Source organism: Desmodus rotundus, chromosome 7, assembly GCF_022682495.2.
Source record: "Desmodus rotundus isolate HL8 chromosome 7, HLdesRot8A.1, whole genome shotgun sequence".
Taxonomy (NCBI): domain Eukaryota; kingdom Metazoa; phylum Chordata; class Mammalia; order Chiroptera; family Phyllostomidae; genus Desmodus; species Desmodus rotundus.
In genome coordinates, this window is record NC_071393.1 from 113,917,604 (window position 1) to 113,934,899 (window position 17,296).

The 17,296-nt window shown below is 41.3% G+C and overlaps 1 protein-coding gene across 30 annotated transcripts in view; it reads left to right on the plus strand.

The window, feature by feature from the left end:
- The window catches only part of SIPA1L1 (signal induced proliferation associated 1 like 1), a 323,108-nt gene that overhangs the window by 178,969 nt on the left and 126,843 nt on the right, over positions 1 to 17,296 (plus strand). For 28 of the 30 annotated variants that reach the window (XM_071222029.1, XM_071222033.1, XM_071222028.1 and 25 more), the window contains one exon: positions 14,175 to 15,974. In XM_071222029.1, coding sequence (XP_071078130.1) covers positions 14,477 to 15,974 — 1,498 coding nt within the window. In that variant the 5' untranslated portion in view covers positions 14,175 to 14,476. Of the gene's footprint in view, positions 1 to 12,965; positions 12,984 to 13,315; positions 13,531 to 14,174; positions 15,975 to 17,296 lie in introns of those variants that run through there. The other 2 variants (XM_071222048.1, XM_071222047.1) reach the window with 2 other exon arrangements.

A 17,296-nucleotide genomic window follows, 5' to 3' on the forward strand; every position in this document is an offset into this window, starting at 1 on the left:
GTTTTTGTTCGCTTTGTTTCATTTTTTAATTCATGGAGGCCGGATTTGCTTCAACCTGCACTCCACTGAGAGAGGTGGGTATTAGTTCTTTCTCTTCCTCCTTGTCATCAATTCTTGTTCTTGGTATTTTCTATCCTATCCTCAGACTTTCTCCACACAGTGTAGCTGTTTCCTTCATTTAAAAATAAGTGCTAGCTACTTTCACAGGTTTTTATTAGTACTTGACCATATTTGAGTGCCTCATGTTACAATAGCTTTTTTCTTCTCCCTTCGTTCTCTGAATCATGCCCTCCATTTCTCTCCGCAGAGAGCACTTGGATTTCACATCATCAAATCAGAAAAAATTTTAAGTGGTTGGAGAGAATATAGAGGAATTGGCCCTCTTTCTCTTTTGGAGTTTTTATTTGGAAATTTTTGTTTTTATCCTAGACGCTTTCATTTTCATATTAACCCAACTGTCTTTCATTCACTTTATTTCCATGATAGTTTCCCCTCATTCTGTTGCTCAGTTTGTTTTACTTACTATCCTTTATCAGTTGGGTCAGGGTGTTATTTTTGTTTGTTTTCTAATTAACTCGCTAGGACCTAGAGACCTAGTCTTCAAAGTGACTTTTTTAAAGTCATTTCTTAAATGGGCTCTTACTTACGTTGATCTTGAATTTGCTTTTGGGAAGGAGGTAAGTAGGCCTGCCTTGTGGTTTTACTGGAGGCTTCATCTTTCATTAATTTTGTAATCAAGTCATTTCAAAAGTATTTGAAAGTGCTTTTGAAAGTATTGTATCATCCATCTCTTTCTCTGACTGGAGTCCTGCTGCAGGGGTGTGGTGTCACTGTAGCGGACTCCTTGCCGTTGGATTTGGTGCAGATGAGGGGCGACATGGAGTAGACTCATTGGTTTGCTGGCTGGCAAACCCTTTGTCATTCACAAATACCCACATGTGGTAGGATTTAGTCCTTTTTTAAATATTCCGGCATATTTCCATGATGTTCTTACTGATCTCTCATTATTTTTAATAAAATGTTTGAGTATATTTTATTTTCTTGCACATTACTTCCAAAATAATTGTTTTTTTAAAAAAGTACTTTATAGCAAATATTTATAAAGAAGTAAATCCTTCCTTCCAAAAAAAATCAGCTATTTTTATTTTCCCACACTCCCCTGATACCTTCTGCTTTTGCATGTATGTATTTACAGAGTAGAATATAGCATATCTATTTTTAAATAATATATCTTACATTTAGGCCATGTTAACTACTAGCTAACTCAATAAAGCAACAAAAGGAAAAATTATCATTTTGCAAATGATTTGCCATCTAACTAGAAAAATCACAGAGAATCATTAAACTATTAATGCTAATGAGATTTCATGTGACTACTGGATATGAACTAAATAAACAAGAAATCAGTGGCTTTTTAGTACACTAGCAGCACTACATTAGAAAACATGATGGCATGGATGATCCCAGCCAGAAAAACAAAATATTATAATGCACTTCATAATAAATGTAACAAAGGATATGCAGTGACTTTGTGGATTAAGAGATTTTAAAGAAGATCTAAATAAAGAGGAGTTACATATGATACGGAATGGGAAGACTCAATATTAAAGAGAATTTAAAATTTCCTAAATGAATTTATAAATTTGATGCAAAAAGAATATAAAACAACAAAACAAAGAGAGTTTGCCATGGAACTTGGTTTTGGTATTGTTTTACCAATTTCTATGGAAAGAGCAAGCTATTCAAAAAGTAATGGTGGGGCCCTGACTGGTGTGGCTTAGTTGGTTGGGCGTGAGGTCGCCAGTTCGATTCCCAGTCAAGGCACATGTCTGGGTTGTCACCCAGGTCCCCAGTTGGGGGCATGCAAGAGGCAACCAGTCAGTGTTTCTCTTCATCTCTTTATCCTTCCCTTTCCCTCTCTCTAAAAATAAATAAATAAAATCTTTTTAAAAATGTGTTGTCCTGTTACTAAGTGTTGCAAAGATCATGTTACAAATTTAATTTTTAAAATATTTGATAAAAACATACATGAAAAACTACATAAATAGCATGGTAGTGAATATCTCTGTACCTTAGGTTTCCCTTCTTATAGATTGTAAAGTCACTTCTGAGTGTGCGTTGTACCACTTGTGCTCCTATTCCTGTGTAGTTGGATTTATCAGTCGGCCTCCACCTAGGGCTCAGTGCCCTAGAGCTAAGTAGGTGCAGTCCCTGGCCTGAAACACTTCAGCTGGGGGAGAGGGGTGCGGTCAGAAAACCTTGAAAAATCAAGATGTCCTGTATGGCTGTCTTCTGTAGACTTTGCGAGGAAGAGGGAGCGCTAACAGATGGCAGGGAATAGGGACTCTGCCCCGTGGCAGAGCTTGCGGTCCGCTGACGGGGTGAAGGCTGCAGAGAGCTGGTGTGAGCGTGGGGAGGAGTCCTAGGTCTCAGCAGCGGAAATTCCCTGCTGCCTCTGAACAACCGCAAGACCACAGAGCCCGACAATACGAGAATTTTCTGGCTTACCTACCATTTTTTAACTCCTGAAAAGGTTCTACCTGTTTCCCATGCTTGTAGTCTGTTTCATCTGTAGCACCATTAACAATGAATACTGACATTCCTTGAATGTTCCCTAGTTGCTGTAAAATGAGGCAGTGTTGTTTTGATCTGTGTGTCTTTCTTGCTTATTATACCCACGATTGTTACACCACCAGTAAGGCTTTTTCTTGTGCTTGCGTTAAAATTCTTATTTCTTATTCCAACATATTCTTTCTTTTAAACCCGTATTAACTACAGTTTTGAAAAAAAAACCTTCAATATCATTATTTTGTCAGAAAACTTCAAACCAACAGTCCTCTTTTTTTTATTTCCAGCAGAGCTGATATTAGAAGGTAATATGAAATAATGAAACAATAATTTCTTTAAAGCAGTCTTGATTTTGAGTAAGTTACCTGCAGCCCTCTCAAGGGGTGCTGTACGAAAGGTGGCACGGGCCCTGACCAGTGTGGCTCCGCTGGTTGGGCCTTATCCCGCAGAGTGGAAGGTCGCCGGTTGATTCCCAGTCAGGGCATATGCGTGGATTGTGGGTTCAGTCCCCTGTCGGGGCGCGTACGAGAGGCAACTGGTCAATGTTTCTCTCCCTCTCCTTCTCACTCCCTTCACAGCACTCTAAAAATAAATAAATGAAATCTTAAAAAAAAAAGTAACATGGCCGGGGATGGGGTGGGGTGTGGACAGCTTCCAGGAACAGACAACCAGTGTACACACACGCAACCGTGAAGAAGAACGAGTTAGGAGAAGCTGGGATAGTAGGTAGGAATAAGCCAAGAGAAAGAGGGAAGAGAATTGTGTGAAGCTGTGTTCCAGCAGAAGTTGCCACTTGGTTTCTTCTGAAGGCGCCTGAGTGCATTCAAGGTGCTTTCGAGTAATTGCCTCTGGCTCCCTTTCCCTTTGACTGGAGCCGAGGGTTCAGAGAGTGTGAAGAGGCCGGCTCTTAATTAGGGAGATCTGTCACGCATTGGGGGCATTCTTTACCCTGAAAGGGGATGGAATTTATTGTGAGGCTTTAAGCCAGAGAGTAAGTGCTGTGCTTGCATGCGCGTTATAAACAGTCTGTTGAAGAGGCAGAGTGATCGAATTTTGAAGCGAGCGCTCTGCAAACACAAGACTACATTTTAAGATCAAACTTAGCATTCCAGTTAGGGGATGTATTTCATGTTGCCACAAAAATGAAAAGGCCGAGAAACAAAAGAAGAGCTTTCTGTCACAAGGTTTTATCTTGGAACACTTGGTTGATTTGCGTTTCACTTAACTTTTTTCCTAGTGAAAGTTCAATTGTGAGTAAAAATCGGGGATTTTTAAGTTTAGGGGAATAGATAAGAATAATTTTATTTGACAGTTATATATAATGTATATGTATATTTGTATATGTACATACTTAGTAAAAAATATTGTGCATTGAATTAAAGTTATTTCATTTGCTCTTGTCTTAATTTGTGTTGACAGGATGCTAGAAACATTTGTAAAGGGCTCCTATTTTCAGAACCAGGATATATATAAAAGTTTCAAAATGTGCCCGTTGTGAAACGTTTCATCAAGTAATTTACTTCACCTTGGCAAGGGACGGTCCTCTGTCTCCCTGAACTTAGAAAGTTTCATGCTTCATCATCGCTCTGCCTGTGTTTTGTGGCTCCTAAGTGCTGGGTTAAGTCTCTTCAGGAATGTGCTGTCTCGTGCACCAGTCCCTTTCTCTCCCTGTGCTCATTCAGTGCTAGGTGTGTGTGTGTGTGTGTGTGTGTGTGTGTGTGTGTCCCACCCACACAACGTGTGCAAGAGTTCACAAATGATTAGGGGCTGGGTTGTCCTGAAGGAAAGATATATTTTTCACTACTTCTGCACTATTCAATTTTTTTAAGCAAGAAGGAAGCATATAAGTCATTATTAAAAACAACTTTGAAAAAGGAGGCAAGCAATTGGGAAGACATTTGTAGGGAAAAATTGTTTGAGGGTAAAAGATAAATGTGATTTTGACTGCCATTAATTTAATGGCAATGCAAGGACTTTTTAAATTCCGATTTCCCTCATTTTTATCATCTATGCCATGCCAACCTCCCCTCTTTCCATTTTCCTGTGAATGTGTTTACTTACTTCGTTAGGATTTTTAAAAAAATTGATTTTAGAGAGAGAAGGAAGGGAGAAAGACACGCACAAACACACGCAGAGAAAGAGGGGGGGGAGAGAGGGAGGGAGAGGGAGGGGGGAGAGAGAGAGAGAGAGAAATGTCAGTCTGTTGTTTCACTTATTTATGCATTCATTTGTTGTTTCTCGTGTGTGCCCTGACCGGACCAAGCCGGCAGCCTTGGGGCATCGGGACAACTCTAACCTCTGTGCCACCCGGCCAGGGCCTGCTAGCTGACTCAGTTGTGCATCGGTTTACATTTTAGTCATTTCGTTGGCATGGTGCCGTATCCAGTTCTAACTGATTCACTTCATGTTGCTCTTTAGAGAGATTTGTTCTTCTTTTATGGCTATTTTTCATGTCCTTTAATGAGTAGATAGAAGGGAGGAAGGTCAGATTGGTTAGTTTTCATTCACTGCTGTTGTAAAGGCTTTTTGTGAGAGAAAAATGAAGCTGAAATCTATATTAAATTTTTGTTGTGTGGAATTCTTTTGACATGTCTCCCTCATACTATTATTTATGAGATAACCGTAATTACATTTTAGATTACAATATAAATTCTGTTAATGTATCAGTTACTTTCTAATTCATCTTAGCTGGGGCCATGTGGCCTCTGTTTCTCATGATTCTGTTTCAAGGACACTCAGCTCAGCTGCTTTGGGATAAGGATTGGATGGTCTCTGCCCTCAAGAATCTAATAATCTAAATGCCGAGGAAAGGCCCAACCATGTGTAGAGTGAATCACAGAATTTCAGAAGAGAGGAGGAGGAGAGGCATTGTTCAGAAGGGGGATGCTCTGGTGCAAGGAGCACGATGGGGCAGACCGCTGGGACAGTGCTGTGGTGCCCCTGAGCCGCAGGGGGTCCGTGCGCAGCCTGGTGCGTGATCCCTCCCTGCCGATGCCGGGGCGGTGAGTGAGGTAGTGCACGGTGACAGGTGCAGAAGGCACGCTCAGACTGCAGTCACGACGGAGGCAGCAGACTGTAGAAAAAGCATACTCTGGAAAGACAGCATGGTGCAACAGGGTGGGAGGCAGGACGGACAAAATCTGGCTTCAGATGTGGGCCCTGCCCCTCGCTGTTCAGCCTTTGGTGGACTTACACTCTCAGGCCCTGACACACCATGTGTGGAAAATGGGGGTTCAGACAAGGTCTTCTTTCTAATAACTCACAGTTTTATTAAACTCTGAATGTAAGGTCAGAGAGGGACACCCTCAGTTCAGGCTCAGTCATCAGGTAGAGCTTTGCGACAAGGCCCACCGTTTCTCTGGGGCAGGCCTGTTTCCTACAGAAGAAGGAAGCACTTTGGGGTCGGGTGCCAAGTGGTCTTCAATTCCAGGCCTAAACCACAATGGGGCTGCCGTTGAGGAGCCGCTGAAGGTTCCTGAGAAATAACGTGGCCGCTCTAGCATTGTAAGGAGGTTAATTACCAGCGTATCTTCCCCACTGGATGTTTTTCTCCTGGATGTAGAGATTCGTGTCTGGGTTGGACTCAGAAGTGATACTCAGGCTTAAGGGGAGGCCTTTTTTCCTTTTAAAATGTATTTTCAGAGTAGTTTTTCTGCCGTGAATTCTCGAACTGCCAGCCCAGTATTTATCGGGAGAGAGGCCACTATGTAGTGAGCGCTTTGTGTCTTGGGTTGGAAATGGTCTGCCTGCCTCACTGAGAGTGGAGGCGCTCACCTCACAGGGCACTTGTGGGGACCGAGGGCGTCAGAGGCGAGCGGATGACAGCTCTGCTGTCTCAGAGCCATACAGGGAGAGATCTGAACTCAGAAGTAAGAGTATGGTGAAACCAGTGAGCCATCTGCGTTTAATGCAGTCTGTATTTAAGGGAAATGCTAAGGCATTGTGGAGTGATTTGATGTTGTGATTTTTTTCTGTTAAGCTTTTGGCCCTTGGGTGGTATTTTAAAATCTGCTCAGTGAAATACGGTTACTGTTGATATTAACCATGATTAATAATGATTTGGATATTAGAGTTGTGCTTAGAAGGAACGTCGTGTTCACCCATTCCTCTTACTGATGCTATATTCTACTCTCTTCCTCAGCTAAATTTAAATTTGCTTCTCGAGTGCCCCTGAATTCTTTTTGGAATATAAATACTGAAATGGAAAAACCCTGATATTTTGAATAAGCCTCTTGTGACGTTCTGTCTCAGCGAACCCTCTGGTTCCCCGCATTCTGGACTGCTTTTCCCAGTTAGGTCACAAGGGATTTGAAGGTGGACTTGTCCCCTCTTTGTCCCCTCTTTCGAGGGTGACTGCCTCAGGGCAAGCACTAAGCAAATAGCCCATGTGGACAGCCTAGAAGTTGTCTTAGAGATGCAGGCTCTCAGCGGGGGTCATCACAGGTGGATCCAAGGCAGTTTTCATGGCTTGTGTAATTCAAACCTGACATAAAACAGCTCGGGCCATCCTTTCCCTTCTGACCTCAGAGGAGAAAGTCATGCTACTAGACTCTTCCTCTCTTGGTTAAATACACAGTTTCAGTTCCTTCAGCCTCGTAGCACTTTAATAATACTCTCCGGAGGGCTGGCCCAGAAGTCCCAATGGCGACTCCTTCACATTTAGCCCGACTCTGCAGCAGGAGGGTTGTGAGAGCAAAAAGTGAGGTGCGTGTGTATGTGGGATAGCAGATGTGTCCCAGGAAAGGGGAACGAGGGACGATGGCTCCATCTCTGCCATGTATAGGCATCCTCACCTGGTTTTCCAGGTCATGGCAACCTGTGAAACGAGACTCTTGAGCACACTGGTCTTTTATGGTGATGTTAAGTATAAGGAAAGCATCTGTAAACAAGGAAATGCAAGCAATTGTGTTAATCATCTATGAAGTAATTATTTAACACCCAAAACTACTGCTAATCATAATCTTTAATACTCTGTACTTTGTGTAGTTCTCTTTGACTTCGTTTTAATCGGGGGATTTAGCACAAGATCATCTCGTTGGCGGGACCTGACACCTGTTGAACTGTGACTTGTCCAGTGATTCGGATGGCCGGAGTTGGAGGTGGGACGTAGCGCGGCATTTTGTAACTAGTATTCAGACGCGCGTTCGTTACACCGCATTCCCAGATTCCCAGATCTTATTTTGTATTTGGGTTGGGTTCTTTTTTTTTTTTTTTTTTAGCAACAGAAGGATGGGTTTATTTATTTTTTTTCTCCTTAAGGTTTTTCTTTTGATTATAAAAGTTATACATGCCAATTTTAGAAAATAAATATAGACAAATATTAAAAAATTAGTCATAATTCAGTTATTTAAAGACAAGCATTACAAATCCTCCGGTGAACTTTCTTTGGCTTATTTATATATCTATATGTAACTTAAATTTATAAGGTATATACAGATTTGTTTTTATCTTGAATTCTTCTAAAACTAGGCCTGTTTGCCCCCAATCATGTTCGATGGGATACCCAGTATAAAAATGTTCTATTTTTTTAGAGTTCATGGTCATTTTAAGAAATGATCAGTTAAGAAATCTCTTATTTTAATAAAGTTAGTATTGTTGGTTTGCTTTTTTTTTTTTTCAACTGGAGCTTTCATGGAGCCTTTAACATACTAGCATGTATTATCATGTCCTGAGGGAGAGGAAATGTAGTGTGTCTCTGCCTTATTTAATTACAGAACCCTTGTCCTGTGAATAAATAACGTGAAAAATCTGAAGCCAGTCTGGGAAACGTTGGCAAGCATTTCCTCCTGCATACGGGACAGCCACTGGTTGTCCACCCTGGCGTCCACTTCTCCCATTCCCTCTCCTCTGGTTGTAGTTGGTGGTAAGTTGTTCAGCATCAGGCCATGTTTGGTAATCAGATGACAGTTCCAGATCACAGTTTACAGTCCTGATGAACCCACTTTTCATGTACCTGAAATGACTATTGACATGCAAATCAAAATACCCCTGATAAATTGGTGAGCTCCAGTTTCTTTTCCTTGAAAGTATTAGTTTACTGTACTTCAAACACTTACTCTTTTTCTTCTAATTCTGATTCACTGTTACCTTTCTACTTTTTACCTTCTCCGTTTAAGCTCCTCAAACCTGGCTCATTGGCATTAAATAAGTGCTTTTGCATACATTCAGTCATATTTAAGTGTGAAAGATAAACACTCACATTTATGTGTATTTTTTATTTTGAATCGTTTTCACCACTTACCAATAACTCCATCGTGTAACTTGCTCCATAATTTCTTTTTCTATCAACCCTCTTCTGTCTTCAAGCTTTCTGCTAATTTTGCATGTTTTTTCTTCACCCTCAGATATACAAAGTATATTCTAGCTTTAGTAGGCCTTTGAAATATAATTTTATTTATTGAACTTTTTTTAGCTAAGAGGGTAGGTGCGAGACAGTGTTATTCTCTCTTTTGATTCTTACTTTGCCAAACAGGCGTATTTTAAATTGTGTTCTGACCTGGCCAATGTGGCCGAGCTGATTGGAGCGTTGTCCTGTAAACCAAAAGGTTGCAGTTTCGATTCCTGGTCAGGGCGCGTGCCTAGGTTACGGGTTTGGTCCCCGGTTGGGGCACAAATGAGGGGCAAATAAACGATGTTTCTCTCTTCTCTCTCCCTCCCTCCCTTCTCCCCCTTAAAAAAATCAATAGGCATGTCCTAGGGTGCAGATAGATAAATAAATAAATTGCTTTCTTATAGCTAAATGTAATCCTGTTATATATATTTTGTGTCCATAACTTCCTTATTCACTTGGTTAATTTCAGGGCAAGTTATTTAAATCGACTTTCAAGTCAGTGTTGTCTTTTTGATAGTGAACATTTGGAGAGCGGGAACTAGATTTATCAACTCCACTTTCCCCAGTCCTTCCTGGGTTTTGTTGCAGGGGGACATTCGAGTCTAAAAAGTTATGTGCTGATTCATAAAGCTTAAGTGACATCAATGACACGGCATTGAGATGTTTGTATGTGTTTCAGGCTAACTTGAAAGAGTGAGATGTCCCTTTATCTGAGATGTTACTTGTATGTAATGTGAGCGAATTTTAGGAAAGCCAAAAGGGAATATAAAGAAAGTAGTTTGCCTTATTTGGTTATCTTACTTAATCTAATGTTTAAGCACTGAAGTCAAACTTCTCTTTTAAAACAAAGTTTTCTATTATATGCTAAAGTGAGAATACTTACGGTGTTCTAAATCTGTCTATTCAACTTCATAAACTATTTACATTGACCTTTTCGTAAATGCTGTTAAGACTGTAGAGTTCTCCATTATTGGAGCAGTTCATTAGTTACCATTAAAACTCCTGAGAGTTGGCTCTGCATTTGAGATTATAACAGTTAAGGAATCTAACAAATACCATTTTGGAATATGGAAGTATTTGATGAGGAATGCTACACCTCTTTGGTGAATGTAGCATATTGTATTACAAATTATATCAGGAAGGAAGCTGTAGTTGTTGTTTTGTCTTATTCTGTTCTTCCTTCCCCCATCTTTCAGTGTAGCCTTTAAATTATTCTTTATGCCTTGGCACAAGGAAGGTTCCCGTGCTGTTCTCTTCATTTGGTTCCTTGAATTATTTATTGTTTTCACTTCCTTACCACCTATTCATTTCTTGGAAAAAATGATTTTTTCACTTTTTCCTTGTTGCTTAATTATTTGTATAAAATAGATAAGGAAGATATCAAATGAGCACTTTCATATATATTATCTGGAGTTTAGGGGAGAAGATCACAAGCAGAGATTTGGAAGTATCTACATAGATATTTAAAGCTGCAGGTACCTATAACATCACCAGAATATTGGCTACCACGCACGTATCTCCTCAAGTAATTTCATTATTCTGTTTTTATTCAGTTGCACAGACAACTGTGGTCCAACCAAGTCAGCACCCTGCTTTCCAGAGTAATATGTTCACTCCAGTATACCCATGTCTGCAACCACACCCTAAGGCACTCAGGGCTCACATGCATCTTAATGCTATACCCTTCACAGTCCCCTCCAAAAATACAAAGAATGGTAAGAGAAGCAAGCTGAGGAAATCACCCTGGAATCACCAGCTTCTAAATGGAGCCTCCCAGTGGCACTGAGGAGTGAGCAAAAAGCGAGAGGCAAGAGAAAATGAAGAACACAGTGATCCCGGAGGTCCAGAGAAGAGAGTTTCCGGAAGGAGGGAGGGGTCAAAACTGTAAATGTCTCAGAGAGAATGACGAGGATTGCTTTACACCTATAGCTCCCCTTGCAAGGAGGGACTGTTTTCTCAAATATCCCGAGCACCAGGTGTGTGGGTGATGCGCAGAAGCGAATGCAGAAAATCTGGGGATGAATTAGAGGCAAGGAGAAAGCACTTCTTCTAGAAGAATGGTATCAGAAAAGGGTGGTAGGTTATGTTGTGATAGACTTTGAGTAATGAATAGACTTTCAACTAGTAGGATTTGAGTGGATATTCTCATTTTCTGCTACAGTTTCCAACAAGTCACCGAACTAAAAGTGGGATTGGTATTCTAGCCAAATGGATCTACCATGGACTCAAATAGTAGCTACAGCTGTAAAATTAAATATGTAACAAGGAAGTTTTTTATATAGCCTGCTCTTCCAACAGATGGAGATGACATGCTGTAAATAAGTATTGTTCCTCTGTTTAATTCTATTGCTTTTTGCCATATTTAGTGATGCTTAGGCAGGTTTACTGATAACCAAGAGAATTACTAGTAATTGTCAGCATATGTTCTCTATTTCAATCAACCCTAAAGACTGGGTCTTGGCTGTTATTGATTTGTCATCATACGGGCGTACCTCATTTTATTGCACTTTGCTTTACTGACCTTCACAGGTGTTGTACTTTTTATAAATTAAGGGTAAGACCCTCCCCCCAAAAAAGATTACAGCTCGCTTTTTGCCATAGTGGCTTTGTTGTGGCGGTCTGGAACCGAACCTGCAGCATCTCCGAGGTATGCCTATATTATTACCCACGTGGATGACATCTCTGTTTTTACCGGTAGTTTAATCCACAGCGTATATTGTATTTCCGCATAGGCTTAGTCAGTGTCCAAAGTTTATATTGCACCAAAAGGGGTATGATAATACAAATGAGGGTGGAGAAAGGGAGGGAGAAAAAAGAGAAAGTAGGAAAGAAGAGAGAAAAATTGTCATTTAACTTAGGAGTTGTCTGTCTTAAACCTCCTTAGTCTTTACAAGTGAAACTGTGAGGCACTCTCTCCCCCTCCTGCCATGTGCCCATCTGTATTTTGGAAAAAAAAAAAAGTCATTGAGTTGTTGTTATAATAAAGATGTAATAGGAGGCTTGGCATGCCCTTTAAATTGTGATGAAATTTTTATGTTTAAAGGAAGATTTTCGAAAATCCATTAAAAATATAGGAAGCATATGTGATGTTCTGAAGAGGAGGACTACAGAATCCATAGTAATGATCAAGATTGGGTGTTTCCAGGTCGGTTCAAAGTTCAGTTTGTTGTATGTTAGTGCTGGCTTTTAGTTTCTTCCTAAAGTGGACTAACTTCACATGTCCTTAAAAAGACAGTCCTGCAACGAACTATTTTTCTAAGGGAAATGAGATGTGGCGAGAATGAGTTTTTATCCTGGTGGGATTGGCGTGCTGGCCTTTCTGAGAATGAAAGTTCTGGCACTAAGGTGACTTATCTTGACTTCTGTGAGATGGTGAGAAGTGTGGAAAGCATCTGGTGTTTATAAGAATCTATTTAGAATTATTCCTGATGTGAGTGCATTCTTTCTCTGAAAGATATTTATTTCATTGAAATAAACAGCATTTTTTTTTCCAGTTATAAAAATAGCTCATAAGATCTGGTTTGCATTGTCAGAAGATTTTTTCTTTGGAGATGGACCGGTGCTTACTTCGCATTTTGGTTCAGGTGACTGGTGTTCCCTCTGTTTTACAGCGGGCACTTCTTCATTCTAAGCTGTGGCCACATGTGCTGCCTTCGGGTGCAACAGTTAGCACGTTCTTCCGCTTGAAGGCTTGATGTTCAATAGGAGCCTGTAAAGTTCTGAAGCAGAAAGGAAATAAGAGCACTCTGACAGCAGAACTCTCTAGAAAGCGCAAAAGCCAGGTTTAATTAGGTAGCCGTGCAAAACCATTATCCCCCTCACAAAAGGTGGGGAAGAGGAGGGGCAGGAGAACAATTGGCATTTATCTGATCCGCTGCCCAGCCCAGCCGAGCCCGTGAGCCCAGCTGGAGCTAGGCTCGCCCTGCATTCTGCAGGCAGCGTGCAGTTTTTGAAACACCCCTAAATGTTCCAGCCTTTAAATAGCAGCGAGTCTTCTAAAATGATGCTGCGTACTGCAAGAGGAACTAAAGCCGCTGCCTTGCAGGCAGGAAGCCGACAAGCAAGATGCTTAATTATTGTGGAAGTAAGTGCTTGTTACTGCCGTGTGGAGTGCGGGGAGTGCACGGGTCGCCCTCGGGTGTCAGCCGTGATTTGTAGACAATGCAGCCCTGTCAGCGCAGTGCTGGTTCAGCAGCATCTTCCCCAACATGGATTTGGCAAGAATTTAAAGGCCACCTCTTGTGCCTTTTGTGGAGTCTTGGAAAAGAGTCCTCTGCTTTTATTTTCAGGATGTACGCCACCATGCAGGATTTCGTACTCAGAAATTGTGCCTCTTGCCTCCTGACTGATGTGCACATGTGGAACTTGGTTTTCTTCAGCCCTCACCTGGAAGGATGTTAGCAGTTCTCTCTCTGTCGTCTCTTGGGGAGTGTGCAGAGATCTAGCTCCGGCAGCATTTCGTTTCTGCTTTCTTCATAAATTAACACTGAAGGGTGGGGTGGGTTGCAGTGCGTGAGGAAATGCCGGCATTTTGTGAAATAGTTCTAGCTTTAGGAGTGGATGAAACTGGAGAGAGCTTGGGAAGAGGTGGTGGTGAATGCTGGATTCGCTCTGAAATATTCCTCTCTGGGGTAAGTAATAAAGTGGAGGAAAATGCAGAAGAGTGCTCGTGGATATGATGGCTCTGGGAGAACGCTGTTCTCTCTCTGTTGTATTTGCTCTTGCCAACTATGTCAAGCCTTTGTAAAGAAACAAAAGACAAGATAGGATTTCAAAATATAGAAGGTGTTAAAAAATGAGTGTTGCAACATATTGAATAAAATAATTTTTCAGTTTTTAGTCTTGTTAAACACTGACTGTGTGTTGCTCTAAGTACTGAACTCTGTTGGTTATGGCTCAAACTTCGGGTCAGCAGGGTGGTTTGGGATACTCTGCTCATCAGAGGTCATAGGAGTGCGTGCTGGGTCTGTACTAAGGGTTGGGGCCGTGGTATCCTGGCCTGAGATCCTCCCTGTCCCCCAATTATATGAAACAGTTTAATTAAGCTGAAGTATTAATAGTCTTTTAAAATATATATAATTTAAAAGATGGATTTTATTAAACAGTTTTACTTTCTTCCTTTCTTTCAAACCTGCTTTACTAAAATACTGGGTTGTGAGCTGTGAACCACATTCATTATGAAGTCTTCTTTCCATGTGTCGGGTTTTGGCAATTGCGTATTTATTTTTAGATGTACTTATCAAATGCTAATTCCAATTGTCCTTCTCTCTCTTAGAGAAAGCATGGGATTACGGTGGCCACAGAGTCTCAGTAATACAAGTTCCATTCAGTTCTTTCTGAAAGAAAGCCACTTATTAAAGTGAAGCAAAGGAACAATAGTGGATTATAATGTTTTGAAGATTGGGATTTTCAGAAGCTTGAAAATAAGGCATCGTTTAACCTTTTAAATGAAAAAGATTGAGATCTTGAGCAGCTGCTGTCTTTGCTGGGAACCATTCTCCGAAAGGGAAGTGCACATCTGCAACTTAGACATGCCGGTCCTTTCTGCAGGGATTTACGTCTGATCGCTTTCCCATCATGACCAGCCTGAAACGGTCGCAGACGGAGAGGCCCCTTGCCACCGAGAGAGCCTCCGTGGTTGGCACAGATGGCCCTCCCAAGGTCCACACTGATGACTTCTACATGCGGCGCTTCAGGTCCCAAAATGGCAGCCTGGGATCATCGGTCATGGCTCCCGTAGGGCCCCCCCGCAGTGAAGGTCCTCACCATATAACCTCGACCCCCGGAGTTCCAAAGATGGGGGTTAGGGCAAGAATTGCAGATTGGCCCCCAAGGAAGGAAAACGTAAAAGAATCTAGCCGTTCAAGCCAGGAAATAGAAACCTCAAGTTGCCTTGAGAGCATGTCCTCCAAAAGCAGCCCTGTGAGTCAGGGAAGTTCTGTTAGCCTCAACTCCGGTGACTCAGCCATGTTGAAAAGCATACAGAACACACTGAAAAACAAGACAAGACCGTTGGAGAACATGGACTCCAGATTTCTCATGCCTGAAGCCTATCCCAGCTCCCCTAGAAAGGCTCTTCGCAGAATACGACAGCGGAGCAACAGTGATATCACCATAAGTGAACTTGACGTGGATAGCTTTGATGAATGTATCTCGCCCACATACAAGACTGGGCCATCACTACACAGGGAATATGGGAGCACATCTTCAATCGATAAGCAGGGAACGTCGGGAGAGAGCTTCTTTGACTTGTTAAAGGGCTACAAAGACGACAAATCTGATCGAGGTCCAACTCCAACCAAGCTCAGTGACTTTCTCATCGCCGGTGGGGCCAAGGGTTCTGGTTTCTCTTTGGATGTTATAGACGGGCCCATCTCACAGAGAGACAACCTCAGGCTCTTCAAGGAAAGGGAAAAACCACTCAAGCGACGGTCCAAGTCTGAAACTGGAGACTCATCCATTTTCCGTAAATTACGCAATGCCAAAGCTGATGAACTTGGGAAATCATCGGACCTTGAAGATAACCGATCAGAAGACTCTGTCAGACCCTGGACGTGTCCAAAGTGCTTTGCCCACTACGATGTTCAGAGTATATTGTTTGACTTGAATGAGGCGATTATGAACAGGCACAATGTTATTAAGAGGAGGAACACCACCACGGGGGCTTCAGCAGCTGCCGTAGCTTCTTTAGTTTCAGGACCACTGTCTCACTCAACCAGTTTCAGCTCCCCAATGGGCAGCACGGAGGACCTGAATTCCAAAGGAAGCCTCGGCATGGACCAGGGAGATGATAAAAGCAATGAACTTGTAATGAGCTGCCCGTACTTTCGGAATGAGATAGGTGGAGAAGGTGAAAGGAAAATCAGTCTGTCAAAATCAAATTCTGGTTCCTTTAGTGGATGTGAAAGTGCCTCCTTTGAGTCTGCACTGAGCTCCCATTGCACAAATGCAGGAGTGGCCGTTCTTGAAGTGCCCAAGGAGAACTTGGTGTTGCATCTGGATCGAGTGAAAAGGTACATTGTGGAACATGTGGACCTCGGCGCTTACTATTACAGGAAATTCTTCTATCAGAAGGGTGAGTAGGTAGCTTTTGTTACTTTAATTTTCTGTGCTGTATTTTCTATTTGTTTTTTTCAGCAGTGTGACAGAATTTTCATGTATTGCTTCTTCTTGATGGTAAAATAGTTAAATAGTATTTGCTGCAATGTATTTTTTTTGCATTTTTTTGAGTTATTTCCTTTCAGGTAATAAAATGTTTTGTATATTAAATATTCATGTTTTTCAAAAAATAATACCCTTTGATTTACTGGATGAGGTTATAGTCTTTGTATAGAAGACTTGTTTTACCTTTAGGGATACATTTTAAAGTTGAAAATATTTTAAATATAGCCTTATCTTAAGGATTACAAAAATAACCTTAATGTTACCTTTCATTAACTTAGCACTTTTGCAATTGGTACAGGACCATTGGTTTTCCTCCTCAGTGTTCTCATCAGTTAGTGGGAATTGTAATACATTCCTATCTGTTTCACAGGAATTTTGGTGGGAATTAATTACACTATTTGACAAAAGTCACAGAGCCAATAAGTTTCAGAGCCAGGAGTCAAATTTAGGTCTTCTGCATTTGAGCAGAAAAAAGCACTTCAGAGATAAGTACCCTTAACCTGTTGGTGACTTCTTTCTAGTCTTTTTTTTCTTCTGTGAGGGGGGGGGAACAATACATATATTGGTGGATTATACTCTGTATCCAGTTTTATCCATACTTTTCAGAAAGGCCCTGTGATTTATTAAAAAGTAACTTAAATGAACTCTTAAGAGCTTTCTAATAGTGTTTTTGAGCAGCATTATTAGTTGAAGAGTAAGGTTGTCATAGAAACCTCCAAGCTAGGAAACAGGATGCTCCCCAAGGAGGGACATGCACCTGCGGCCCAGTGCAATGCCTGGCTCAGTAATCTCTGCAGCCAGGTGAGAGGCCCCCTGTATGCAAATGACTACAACCATGTTTTGATTTCCCATTTCCTGCTGTGGAGTTTTGAGTCTTAGGTAGATTTATTCTCCCAAATGACATTTCATTTTTAGTACTCACTATTATGGCTTTAGAATAAACTTCATTGTAAGGTTATTACATGATAGACCCCATTTAAAAGGGTCTGTTGACCAAAGAATCTTACCTTGTTACAAGTACGTATGTCTCCCAGTTTCATTTTTGAGCAGTCTTTATTCTCTCAGAATAATTTTCTGGGATTCAGATTTTAGAAATCACTTTTTTCTTGTACTATCCTTTAAAATATAGGGTTTCTCAGTATTGCCGTGTTGGCATTTGGGGCCAGATAGTTTTCTGAAGGGGGGCTATCCTATGTGTTGTAGAATGTTCAGCAGCACCCCTGGCCTCTACAC